Source organism: Eleutherodactylus coqui, chromosome 2, assembly GCF_035609145.1.
Source record: "Eleutherodactylus coqui strain aEleCoq1 chromosome 2, aEleCoq1.hap1, whole genome shotgun sequence".
NCBI lineage: Eukaryota > Metazoa > Chordata > Amphibia > Anura > Eleutherodactylidae > Eleutherodactylus > Eleutherodactylus coqui.
The window spans coordinates 98311421-98325359 of record NC_089838.1 but is presented as its reverse complement, the minus strand read 5'-3'; the positions used below and the strand labels follow the sequence as shown (position 1 = coordinate 98325359).

The window sequence follows — 13939 nt, the reverse complement described above, 5'->3', positions numbered from 1 at the left end:
GCTGTAGTGCTTCAGAAAGCAGAGAATTCATGAATGTTTATAGAGAACTTTTATATCTGTTCTTAGGTTTCTTTGTAATGTGCTGATAACAAATGTATAGTATCCTGTAGTACTACCTTCCTGGCTTCCAGATGGAAACTAGGATATTTTTTTACATGCTTGTTCTAACTGGACAACATCTGTAGTAAATGCAGTCCTAAGCTCTCACTCATGACCTGAGGGTTGTGAGGTCAATCCCACTCAATGGTTCAGGCAGCTGGCTCAAAGTTGACTCAGCCTTCTCTGCTTCCAAGGTCAGTAAAATGAGTACCCAAGCTTGGGAGTAATAAATTACTTGAAAGCACTGTAGAATAAGTTGGTGCTATACAAATAAGATTTATTTATATATGGTAGATATAGCAACTAGCAACTACTTCAAAGACAACAGTAAAATATGGAAGTCTACATACAAAGGGTTTGGGTTTGTGCTGGTTTTTAGGTCAGTGCTGTTTTTTGTTTTTTTTACTCAGCATGCTATAGGTATGGCATTTTTTTCCCACAGGCTTTCTGTATAGGGGCTTCAAAATCCCAAAACCTTGGCATAAGCTGTCACTGACAGTAACTGGCAAAGCCAATTTAATAAAGATGATCCTGCTGCCACAGTCATTATATACTCTGCACAACAACCCCCTCTGGATCCCAATTCGTCATTTTTACAAAGGCTTGTCAGTGCATTATAGGGGTTGTACCAAGATCATCCATCCATGACGGTCTCACTGATCCTGAGAATGGGTGTCCCATGTCCCCCTGTATTGCCACTGTGGGGATGCTTCTCCCACACACAGTGACATCTGATTGAATGCAGCGGTGGCTGTGCATGCATGGCTGCTACTCTATTCATTTCAGTGGGACTGAAAGAAATAGCCGAGCACCATCTCTAGCAGTCCCATTGAAAATTAATAGAGCGGCACCATGTATGTGCGACCATTGCTCCATTCAATCTCCTCCTCATTACGGGGGGGGGGGGGGGTACAACAAGTCCGCAGTAAGGAGGCAGGAAGACACGGGACCCCCTTCTAAAAGATATATATATATATACACACACACTATGGATAGGTGATAAAAGTCTATCTTGATATAATTACTTAAACTTGGAACAAAAATATGTAAGGTTCAGACTGGAAACTTTGCAGAGTAAAGGACCAATGTAACTGTACACTCAAAGCCCCTAGCTGTATTTTTTAGCCACAGAAATGCAGTCTTTCAAGTGTTGGGGTCAGGTGGACAGCTTGTGTGTGTCATAGGAGAGCTTATCTCCCACAGGGCAGGCGGCCAGACCCGTATTTATCTTCTGGATATTGGTTCATTCTAGAGAACCTTATGTATCTTTAATATGGTGTGTCTAGGAAAAGGCAAACAAGTTGCAGAACTTTAAGGGATACATTACTCTTACCTGACTTTGGCATAATACCATGCTGTCTAAGGTACTGTATATAAATTAGAGAGATTCTAAGATTGGAAAGTGAAAGGAATACACAGGATAGTCCCAATCTATGAAAAGGGGGCCTTTAATAGCACTGAACAACTCCAGACAGAACTTGGGCTAATACAGTTCCATCATGCCCTGGAGGCTCAAACAACATCCACTAACTATAGAATCTAGTATTTTCCTAGGTTAGACAAACATGGTTGTGCTACCATAAGAAATTCCCACTTGAAATTAAATAAAAATGTAGTACCGACGTGAAACCCCTTAATGTTGGGCAATGATTCTCAGTTGTCAAATCAGTGCTCATACTCTCATTGTCTCAGCTGTTTACATTGTAAGGAGTATATAAGATGCCCATTGTCTTGGCCCTCCGGCATGAACGAGTTCAAAGTATAAATGAATTACATTATTTGGTTGGAAAGAGGAGAGCAAATATGATGTAAAATGTGAAGTGGTCTTGGTGTAAGTATTGGCATGTTGGCTTTATAGATATCAAATAGGACATTTATATAGGGGTATTTTTTCCTTAAAAGGTTCAGTTTGTGAAGGACCTGACTACGGGTTGCCAACTGTAATGACTATCTTCATCAAGAGTCTGATCTACTGATATTGTTTTATATTGGGGTGGGTGGGGCAATGGTCGGCAGCTTTCTTTTGAAGAGTGATGTCATGCGGCTCTTGGGCATTACAAATTTATACAAATTGTAATCTAGATGGAACACTAATTCATCCTGTATGTTAATGGAAACGATAGAAGTGACAGAAGCTCTGAATGGAAACTTGAATCTTGAACAGAACACACCAGTAAAACATTTTAAACATGGTAAGTTTGGCATTTTAATACATTGAAAAAAAGTGTGAAGGAACTCTAGCAGTAAATATTTTGTATAATAAGAGTAAATATCCAAAGAAGACCTTCTCTTTCAAAATCGTGGTCAAATGATCTACTAAATTTGCTGTAGTTCTAGTTCTTCATTCACCTATGAGTAAACAAAATGACTATGTACAGATATAGCAATAGTAACTTGACATTAAACACATTAAGAACCCAGAGGGTTGTAATTAACGGAGTGTATTCTGAATACCACAAGTTACAAATTGTCAAAATCAAAAACACTCTTGCCACAAGCAATAACTACTGTTGTCTGCCTGCTTCATGAATTGGGGCTCCAACTGTCACTTCACTCCAGCAGAATGGCACACAGGGACTTATGATAGGAAAACTCCCTCCTGTTCCATAGATGTGGACATATTCTTAGAATCTCCTTTACAGGCTCCAGTTATGGGGCTGAATTTGCCATAATGTTTTTATTTCTCACCCACTGCTGTTTGTTGGTCATTTTTTTGGCTTTCTGGCCATCACATCTTCACCTTCACTGGCTGGGGGGCAAGGAAGTCTTAATACCTCCTGTTAAAATGTACTCTTGGGGGCCATATTCCAGTTCTATGTTATTAAAGGAATCATCATTGTATGTGGGGACTTAGAGACTATATTCTATTAGATAGTAAAATAATTAGCAAAACTCCACACACAATATCACGTTTTTTGAATGCTGTAATTTTGGGACATCTGCTTGTTATTTTAAGGCATGGAACCCTACTCAAGCCAAAGAAATATCTATATATCAGCACCATGGAATTCTTCAAATTCTATAGTAAAGAGCTAGATGTATATACCTTAACTTAGCATATTATCCAGTGATGATGCTATTGGCCAACTATTTCGCCTGGTCATCTGCATCTCCAGATTAAGTTCCATGGTGCAAGCAATTGCTGTAAGTGAGCCTCCAGATAGTCTGTAAACTTGGTCCCATAAATGTTCTATTGGCGATAAAACTGACGACTAGGCAAGCCATGGAAGTTGTAGAGGCATTCCATGGACATCCTTGCTGTGTGTGGCTGAGCATTATCCTGCTAAAAAGCATTATCCTGCTATCTTGGAAGCTGCCATGAGAGACAACACATGTGGCTCCTGAACATATTGCTGAGCTGTCATTGTCCCTCATACCACTACTAAGGATGACCAACTGTCGTATGTGATGGTCCCCAGACCATCGCACCTGCAGTGTGGATAGTGTGCCGCTCAACAGCAAAGGCAAGATTGAGGTGCTCAACCCCTAGGTCTCAATACACAAACATGGTTGTCATCAGAGCCCAAACTAAATCTGAATTTGTCACTGAATGCAACCTGGTTCCACTGTGCAGCACACCTACAAATGGAAGACATAGTGGGTGTCAAAGGCGGTACACATATTGGGCACCATGAGACCAATGTTCTTCAGCCGAATGCCTGGAAATGGTTCCGACAGACACAGGGGCCTCTAACGATGGTGCCACCTGTCTCTGAATGGTGTCCTAAGCCCAGTCTCCCTGTCTGCATACCCTCATGCATCCACTGGTCCGAACACCTCCTAACAGTCTGATCAGAAAGGGCCAGATTGTGGGCAGTTTGTTAATACGATCATCCAGCTTTTCCCATTTCAATAATGCATCCCCTATCAAACACTGATAGCTGGGTTTGGAGGAATAAAAGGAATCTTTTCACTATACCATATATGCTGACTTCTCTCTATTTGATTGCATTGTAGAGTCATGTGTAGTGGTCAACAAGCTCTACACAAGTGGAAAAAGAGGTCACTACACACAAGTAGCATCTGAGAGCCTTTTTATAGGCCAAAGGTGGACCCGAATTTGGGCCTCAGATGGCAAGAACGTTCACCTAATCACGTCACCATTTTCTTTAATTGACAGAAAACTATTAAAACTTCTATTTTTGAAAATATTCTTACTTTGCAGCATTTTTTCCGCACCTGCCTAACATTTTTGCACAGTACAGTATGTATTCAAAAATCCTTATTTCACCTCTAAGGTGTTTCTCTCTTTTATTGCTGCAGCTACTAAAACGTACTTTACCTTCTCCAACATTAGCTGTGTGCAATTACAACAACAGTAATTCTACATTACCAACACAAGGCACTCTACCTGGTAATGAAACTACTTAAATCAAACTAATGCATTTCTTTCCTGTCAATTTCATGTTTCACAAGTAAATCCTTAAATAGTTTTCACAAGATAGAGCTCAATTCTTCCCCCAATCTTACCTTCCAAGGTTGTTCTAGCACACACTGAGCCAGCCAGACTATGTAATTACACAATCCAATGTATATCATTTTTATACGTTTTAGTATGTAGCATGAAAGCAATTCAAAGTGCTAGCATTTATATCGGTTCAAAGAGATTTTAAAAGCCTATTCCATGCAGGGTTTTCAAAAACATACATAGGGAGTTTTAGAAACTGAATGCAAATGTTAAGAATAGCAATGAGATTGAAAAGATGATTGATAAATGGGTTCCAAAGGTTACTAGAGCTTAAAGAGAAAATAGAAATAAAGTTAAAACCAGATAAACTAAGCAGTTTGGCGCAAGCAGAAACCACGTTTTGTTCTAGGTCTGGACCACACAGCCCCATGGGCCAAATGAAAAAAAAAGAGATGTGCTTCATGGGGCAATAATGAGCCTGGGCCTAATAAGCAATCTACAATTAGATGAATCAATCTGCAAGGTTGCTTACCTGATTAGCTTGTGCACATAGCATAACCAGAGGCCTTCCATGAAGCCCTGAAGCAACATCTGCACCAGGGCTCCTCAACTGTCACATACTATTTATACGTCCTCATATGTAGAATAAGGGCTTTATGAATCTCTCTGGAACTGGAGTCTGTGTGCAAATGCAGCTTGTGCAGCTCAACAGCACTAGCTACGTGTCTGAGCAAAATTATAGGCAAGTTTAAGATAGCACCGACTATGGCCAACAACTATGACTATAGTATTAAATGATAATTCAAGATAATCCTCAACAGGGAACATCAACAGCCTCATACACACGGGTGATGCGACTTTATTCCGGCCGGATCAACGAGGAATAGCCGCGATCGAGTGCCGAGTTTAATTGGCGTTTTCTCAACTCTTCAAGCTGGTGTATTGCACAAAAAATATGTTGCAGTGCAGAATTCCGTTGGTTGCCAGAAATCCTCGTAATGACTGCTAAAAAGAGCCAGCAACAAGTTTTGATCAGTAGGGCCTGGGTACGGAGATCCCCACTGATTGCAGAAAGGGGAAAAGTACTCATCTGAGCAATGTGCCTGATCACCTCTTTTTGGCTCTCCTCGGAGCAGTACATGCGCTCGAAAGAAAAATCTATGAGTTTGTACTTCTGCCCCTGTATTTTAGCACTTGGTGGGGTTCTCAGCCAATGAAAACCTATGACATATCACAGTGACATGTCAAAAGTTTTTTGAAAGTTTAGTTACACTTTGAGAGCTCATCTTTTTTTTTTTTTTTTTACACATTAGCTGCCATGTGAGTTGCATTTAACTCACACTAGTTTTGAGGGCCTCGTGAAGCATGTATAACTCACACATCTCTTTACCTTAGGAACCGCAAAACACTTTGGCCCCAAGAAAAACATTTTTTCTAGTCTGGCAGTCAGTGCATTGAATAAACTACAGCACATGCGACAAACTTGAGATTGCATTTTGTGAACAGCTTACTGGTAAGGTTTTCTTGTGACAATATATAAATGGAGATTAGAGTTGAGTGAACATACTCTGCCGAGCTTGATGCTCGTTCGAGTATTAGCGTACTCAATGGTGCTCGTTACTCGAGCAAACATCAAGTCGCGTTCGACCCCGCCCCAGCTTTTGGCTCCTCCCCGCTGTGACGTGCCCGTTTTGGCCCCTCCCCGCCGCGATGCAGCTCGCGTCAATGGCAAATTTTTTGTCTGGCAGGCAGGGGAGAGAGAGAGAGAGAGATACAAAAAAAAAAAAAAGCTCGGGACCCGGCGTCCCATATACAAAAATGTAGCCAATGGGGTTCGTTACTCGAGTAGAGCTCTCGAATTTTGCGAAAAGCTCGACTCAAATAACACGGACCCGAGCATTTGGGTGCTCCCTTATCTATAATGAAGATCAAAGCAGTGCTACACAGTCGAGTAATGCGTGTATACTCTTGTGGCAACCAAACTGCAGGTCCTTGATGGTGATAAGCGAGTTTTGCTTTGCATACCTGATCAGAATGCTAAAGTTTTATGACATACTTCTTCATAGTCTTTAAAACATTGTCTTCGACATTCCCTCTACCTTCTGTTTTTTAAAGAAGACCTGTCACCTCTCTTTACATTGATTATAAAAACAATGATAAACCTTCTGGTTTTCCACAGAGCAGGTGACCTCAACCACCAAGTACTGTAAGTTCCTCCGACCAGTGAATGACGTAAACTACGACCACAAAAAATTCCCTGCTCTTCTGAGAACAATTGTCAGGCAGACAGCCCTTTTCAGTTTGGAAGGAAATCTCTCCCAGCCTTTACATATCTTTCCATAGTTTTGCTACATAATCATCTTTATTGTTAGTTCCTTAATCAAGTATTTTAAGGTGACTATGAGTATCAACAGTAAGAACACTCTGAGAGGCTTGAAGGCTCACAGAATGGATTAAATTGTAGAATTGCCTACAGCCCACTAGGATTAAGGGCTAATGAGTTAAATAAATCCCAGGAATTTACAAAAAAATAACACTTTTGCATGTGCGAAATTTTATGTTTCATATTCAGCACATAAATAGTAATGCTGCATTCAAAGTTGGAGCTGTGCCCTGCAGATGTGTTAACTTAAAATTACAATTCTGCATAGACAGTTTAATCTTATCAAATAACCTGAAAGTGAGACTAAGGTTTAAAACCAACATTATAATAGATGGTTTGCTGTAAAAGATCTCATGATACTTATATTTCTCACTACCAAGTTAAAAAAATAAACTTCCATTACTTACAACAATCTCACATCATACATTCATTTAAATCCATTTAATTGTCATTTTAATTACTATATCTATACACAAGGTATTGCAACTAGAGATGAGCGAGCACGCTCGGTAAGGGCAGTAACTCGTGAGAGAGCAACGCTATTTTCGAGTAACTGCATGCTCGTCGGAGAAAATTCGGGGGGTGGGGGGACCGTGGAGGCCCCACTCTCCCCCCCCCCGCTCTGCCCCCTACGGCCCCCCCACCCCCCGAATTCTCTCTGACGAGCAAGCAGTTACTCGAAAATAGCGTTGCTCTCTCTCTCTCGAGTAACTGCCCTTGCCGAGCATGCTCGCTCATCTCTAATTGCAGCATACTGCAGCATTAGAAAGGTTTTCCCATAAATTACATTGATCAGCTATTTATGGGATAAGTGATAAATATATGATGGCTGGAGGCCCCACCGATGGGACCTGCACCAAACACTAAAATCGGGATGAGTTTGAAAGAAGCCACAGTCAAGTACATGTGTCGTCACTCTATTAAGCGTCTACGTTGCTGAAGGAAACAACTGAGTGCTGTACTAATTCATACTGAAGATCTGTCTCTTTAAGACATAAGTACTCACCAATGATATAGAATTGCCCTTTAAGTAATTAAAAGCGAATTGCAATCTGATTATACTAACCTGTAGACAGGATTAACACAGTGACTTGGGAAGATGCCAATTTTCCCAGTAACCAGTGAAACCCCACGAAGCCAGCCTTCTTGAAATTTCCCTAAGACACGGACACCTTCTCCCTTCTGGAGATCTATTTCATCTGGACCATGAGCTGTGTATGGATAAAGAGCTACACACCTGTGAAAGAGGCAATAAGGGGGAAATCTGAGAAATGTTCTATGACTTATGTGATTTCAAAATTATGGCACTGATCCCAATGTGCTTGTAAGACAACTTGCTGAACCTTAACTGTGCTATATTCATATAAGATAATTAAAGATCAGAGTTGAGTTGACATGAAACTTTAAATTATGGTAATAAGTATATCATGAAAACATGGCATTACATCTGAATGGAAAACATAAGACATGGCAAGTCTGACTACTGTGTCAATGTAAAAGTATAACAGATAATAAGTGTCAATGTTGACTAGAACTGCAATAGGGTACTGATATTCGCTTTATGCCTTCCTATTTACTTCACATGCTTGATATAGCAGACGTTATACACATATTGTAATTTGAAAGAATAAAGTAAATGACACTAAAAAGATAAATTCTATTCAAAATTACCCAAAGATTCCTCTTATACTTTTTGTTATATTGAGAAAAGGGCAGTTACAAAATGGGAGAGAGGGAAAGGTAATAAAAATAGACCAAGTACCAAAGGGTCCAGAACACTCAAAAGTCCAAAACTATGAGAGAAAATGAATATAAGAATAATAATATACATGTAAAACTCTACTAAATTCCATCCCAAGCTACATGGGCAATTTCGTCTTTTACTTAACAAAAAAAATTATGAGCCCCAATGCGGACAAACCCGTGATTAGAAATGTGCACTCTCTTCCAAAAGCTCGGTTCAGCCGTTTCGACTAATTTTGTTTCAAGTTTTTATGTTCTCTTTTTTGTTTATTCTTTTTGTTCTTCTCGCTCCCCTCCTTCAGGGTAGGAAGAAGTATGGTGGCTCAGGGGTTAGCACCATTGCCTTGCAGTGCTGGATTCCTAGGTTCAAATCTGACCAAAGACAACATCTGCATTTTTCAATTCCACGTAGATGTTAGACTCTGTTTACTACTAGCTTTAGCAGTTTTTCTGAACTTTTGGTTCAGCTGAAACAAACTTTTAGTTCAATTTAACCTTTATTTGGATTCTACCGGTTCGGTTCACTCATCTCTACCCACGATGTAAAGTGCCATGGAATATGTTTGCGGAATGTAAATAGAGGTGATTATATAAAGTGATTATTACTTACATATTAGCAAGAATACTCTGATGAGAAGTGGGAAATGCCACTAGTGAGGGTCCTGTTCCCTGTGGTCCAAGTGTAGCATAATAAAATGCATTGACCTAAGGATATAAAGCATGAGTTAAGTAAAAATGATTTTCCCTGTGCAGCATGTGTATAATCTACATATAAAATAAAATGCACATTCTTCCACCAGATTATTGTCAAGGGGCCCACCTAATTATCCAAACTGGAAAACCTCTTTAATGAGTGACAGAGTGGTACAGAATTACAGAGGAACCTGCCTCTGAGGGCTGACATTCTAGGAGGGTAGCGGGAGAGAAATAGTATGTTATTGTCAGCATTTTGAAATGAATTCACTGGGCAATGAGTGTTGTAAATGGTCAACCATGAAAACACAGTTCATGGGTAGGCATGCCTTGAGCACCACTAAGTGCCAATATATGTTTTGCTAGACCAAGGTAGGCGTCAAACTGTGGATCACATAAATAAAAACAAACCTCCCTCTGTGCCTATTTTTTTAACCTAAATTTCCATTATGTATTCAAGTTGTTAGATGTCTGCTCTGGGAAGAAGTGGTTTCATTGCTCTGATTATAAAACAGAGCATTTACAGCACTTGCATGGTTGCATACATCTAAAATGGTATAATGAACTTATGGTATTTTGTTACATTATCCCAACTAATAAAATAATTGTCTGACTATACAGTGCATGGGAGGGCCTCAATTTTGTCAAAGTGACATCTCCTCATTAAAGTACATAGATGCTTCTACAAATGAGTACTGCCAATGGAAGTTTTCGTCAAAGAATTTAACACGCGTGCTCCTTTTTTCAAATGTTATCTTCACGAGAAAATCATCTCACATGCCTTTGACATATCATGTGATAGGATTGTTGGATGGGTCGATGAGGATGGGTCAATGAGCTGTGACTTTGTGTATCTGCCCAGTATGAAGATACTACAAAGGCTAGTTCTGCACCCAAACATCATGGTTACTTGTCTCATACTGTAAGGGTGTGGTTCAACAAAGTCAATCATGGGTCAATAACAGGTTCACATTTAATAGCAAATAAAGGTTAACGGTTGGGGTGCAACTACTCTCCATCCTGGTGTTACAACAAACAGCAAGAAATACAACAATGGGCAGTTTTCTCAACATATTTATGCCAGTTTTCTGGTATAATCACTAAAAACAATTAGGGTCTAACTTTATTTCCCACAGAGCTTCACAGTCTCCCTGAATGCAAATCATTTATGATAGATCTCATCGCCACACAATTAAAGAATGAAAGACTGGGTTACCCGTGGTTGAGCTTTTTAGTAGCCAAGGACAAAACATAGAACATATGTAGGTTATTACATTAAAAGACTACTTCAAATCTCAAAGTCACAGAAGAATTCGGGAGTACAAGTTTATGACCATTCGTGATACTCTCAACACAGGAGTAAATAATTCAAAAAGTTTTATGGTAGAATGGGCTATCTGAGAAATCTGTACAGAGGTCTGGTGACCCATGTAACATTATTTTAGAGACCATAATGTGATTGTTCTCAGCAACAGAAATTAAGTAATCTTGTAGATATGATACCTTTTAATGGCAAACAACACAACATCATGTTATAGCGAGCTTTCAAACCTATTTAGGGTTCTTCCTCAGGCTTAATGGAATAGATCCAAAGAAGCATACATATATGTACACATGCATATGAAAAGGCACAGACATGGTGTGATTAATTTGCACTTAAAGTAATACCAGAACAGGATAAAAAGAGGAGTGAACACTTAATTAGTCCACTGATAACGGATGTGGAGGTTTATGTTCTCTAAATTGGAGGTCACCAGGCCTGTGTATTATCTCTGCTCTGGATTTCTCATAATCTCCAGTGATGCATGAAACAACTTTCAATGTTGATTCCGGTCTTGAGAATGTCAAAAATGGTTATAAACTTGTACTCCCAAATTCTTCTATGACTTTGAGATTTTAAGTTGCCTTTAATATAGTAACCTTCATGTGTTCTATGTTGTGTGACTAGAAAAATGCTCATCCACAAGTGATTCGGTCTTTCTTTAATTGTGTAGCGGTGAGACCTCATCCTCGCTTTCCGTTTTTGTCCTGTTTCTCCAGCATAAAAGCCCAAGCAGGATATTTACTGCACATGAGGCCATTGAAGGGGTTCTGTCAGCAAAAAAAAATAAAATTCTATACTCACCTGTACCTCACCGGGCCGTTCACCAGACACCTCCTAGTCTTCTGATGTCCCTTCTGCAGGCTGTATATAGCAGTGCAGAAGCTGGCAAAGTTCCAGCTTCCGCAACTGCCTCGACTACTGCCGGACGCAAGTACTGCCGCCCAGGGCAGTGGTCGGCGCGTGACTCCTATGCCGGCCGCGTCTAACCTCTGGAGTCAACGGTGAGTGCACATGCGCCCCCCTTCCCAGCGTGCTTGCACATTTGCAGTCGACTCTCCTGCATATTAATGGGCATCCCCGGTCAGGTCGATGTGCGATACGTCCCTAGTGACGTAGGCACATTGCCTGGCTGGAGTGCGCATGCACGCCAGGAAGGTGGAGGCAGGCACATTTAAAAAACGGCCAATAGAAATGTACGCTACTAGGCAAAGTGAGTATGCATATAAGCAGAGCTCTTCTATTTTTACCATTTCTTTTTTTTAAACAATACAGTAGTCCTCCCGGTCTCTTGATGTGAGGAAATGCTATGCAGCCCCGCAACACTGATTTGCTATGGGTGGGGCTACATCGCTCTCCTCACATCTCTCCGAGACCAGCAAGTATGTCAGCGCTGCGAGACCGGCGCTGACAGGAACACAGATAGAAGATTCAGCGCGTAGGTGTTGATGGGAGATGACCCCTTACGCCGCAAGTAAACAAGAAAGGGAAGGAATACAACGGAATTAGGTGAGTTTACTTTGTTTTTTTAACTTTTTTTTTTTTTACACAGGTTAGCATGTACAGCGAGGCAGAGCAGGATGCAGGGCACATTTAAAATATGGATTTTGCTGACAGCACCCCTTTAAGCTCGCATCCTTATCAGTGGACTAATGTAATACTAAAGTATTTACTTGTCGACTTATCGTGTTCTGTTATTGTTTTAAATATATATATATATTTGTTTCTTCAGATATATCTTGTTGTACCAATCTCTTTTTGTTAGCCATTACAAGGTATCATATCTTCAAGATCACTTTGCTTCTCTTACTGATAACGATCACATTTTGAAATACAGTATATACTCGAGTATTAGCCAACCCGAGTATAAGCCGAGACAATAAGTTTTCCCACAAAAAATTGGGAAAACTTATTAACTCGAGTATAAGCCGAGCTATACTTGAGTATATACTAGGTTAAAAAAAAACCTCCATACTTACCTCCCAGCCGGCGTCTGTGTCTGTGCGGAAAGCTGCTTGAATTCTCCCCACTGTCCTCTCTGCTCGGCTCTGTCAGTGCTGTGTAAGTAAGTGCTGTGATTGGATTGAGCACCAGCCAATCACAGCTGGTGCTCGATCCAATCACAGCGCTTACTTACACAGCACTGATGGCAGGGGATTTGAAAGCCGAGAAGGGAGAATTCTAAAGCAGCTGCATTGGCTGTAAATGATTTTTTTTTTGCATCCGTTTTTATTGATAATTTCCAATATATGACAGACATGTAATACATGAAAGCAATACAAAACAACTCGGTCAGATGAAAAGGGACTACTAGTTCAACATGTCAGGTCAAAGCCGAGTAGTCCTGCTAATAAGCTTAACAGTGAACTTGTTAAACATGGTTGGGGTGACTCACAGACAAGACGTACAGGTTGGGGGGAGGAAGAGAAGGGGGAGGGAGGGGGATAGCTAATGGATTTATTAATAAATGATCAAGCACTGGCTGTGATTGGCCGGCGCTCGATCCAATGACAGCTCTTACTTACACAGCCCTGACGGCGGGGGATGACAGAGCCGAGCAAAGGGGACAGCGGGGGATGACAGCGGAGAGAATTCAAGCAGCCTGCCGCACCACCGCCAGGAAGACAGTTGCCGGCTGGGAGGTGAGTATGGAGGTTTTTCTTTTTAAGCCTTCCCTGACTCGAGTATAAGCCGAAGGGGGCTTTTTCAGCACAAAAAAATTTGCTGAAAAACTAGGCTTATACTCGAGTATATACAGTACTTTTCTAGATACAGTGCCCTGATTTGTTGGAAGATGCATATGGTGTGGTAGTACTGCTAAAGTACTTCCCCAGTAAAACAAATACATATATAGCAACTTTTACATTACTCTCACATTTCCAGAATACTTTATTATTACCATGAAGTGAGTAGGTCTAGTATCCTAGGCCCTTAGCTTCCCTTCTACCACAGGCCATTTATGATTATTACGGGTCAATTTAGTCTCCACACTACACTCTCTGAACACTGTTTGCATTGTAGCAAATAATTTATAGTCATACTAAGAGCTAGAACTAAGTAAGGAATATGAATGCGTAAAATGTGACAAAAAATGTTATTTTGCTGCAGAGTGGGCCGCACAATGAATGTTTCCAGGGGTAGCAGAGCGTGCTTGCCAACAGGCTTATTTGTATTCTTGGACCCCAAGTACTACTGATAAGGTATAAAGCCTCCGGCAACATATTCTGTGCTAGTTGATAACTAGGAAATGTCTGTTTACTCTGCACAGACTTCAACGTTATCACAGACATTT

At 40.6% G+C, this 13939-nt stretch overlaps 1 protein-coding gene across 2 annotated transcripts in view; it reads right to left on the bottom strand.

Annotated features, from left to right (window-relative positions):
* The window catches only part of SH3RF2 (SH3 domain containing ring finger 2), a 108971-nt gene that overhangs the window by 17797 nt on the left and 77235 nt on the right, over window positions 1-13939 (bottom strand). For both annotated transcript variants that reach the window (XM_066591251.1, XM_066591252.1), the window contains exons 6-7: window positions 9244-9338; window positions 7957-8127 (exon numbers count right to left, since the gene is read on the bottom strand). In XM_066591251.1, the coding sequence (XP_066447348.1) occupies window positions 7957-8127; window positions 9244-9338 (266 nt within the window). The remainder of the gene's footprint in view (window positions 1-7956; window positions 8128-9243; window positions 9339-13939) is intronic.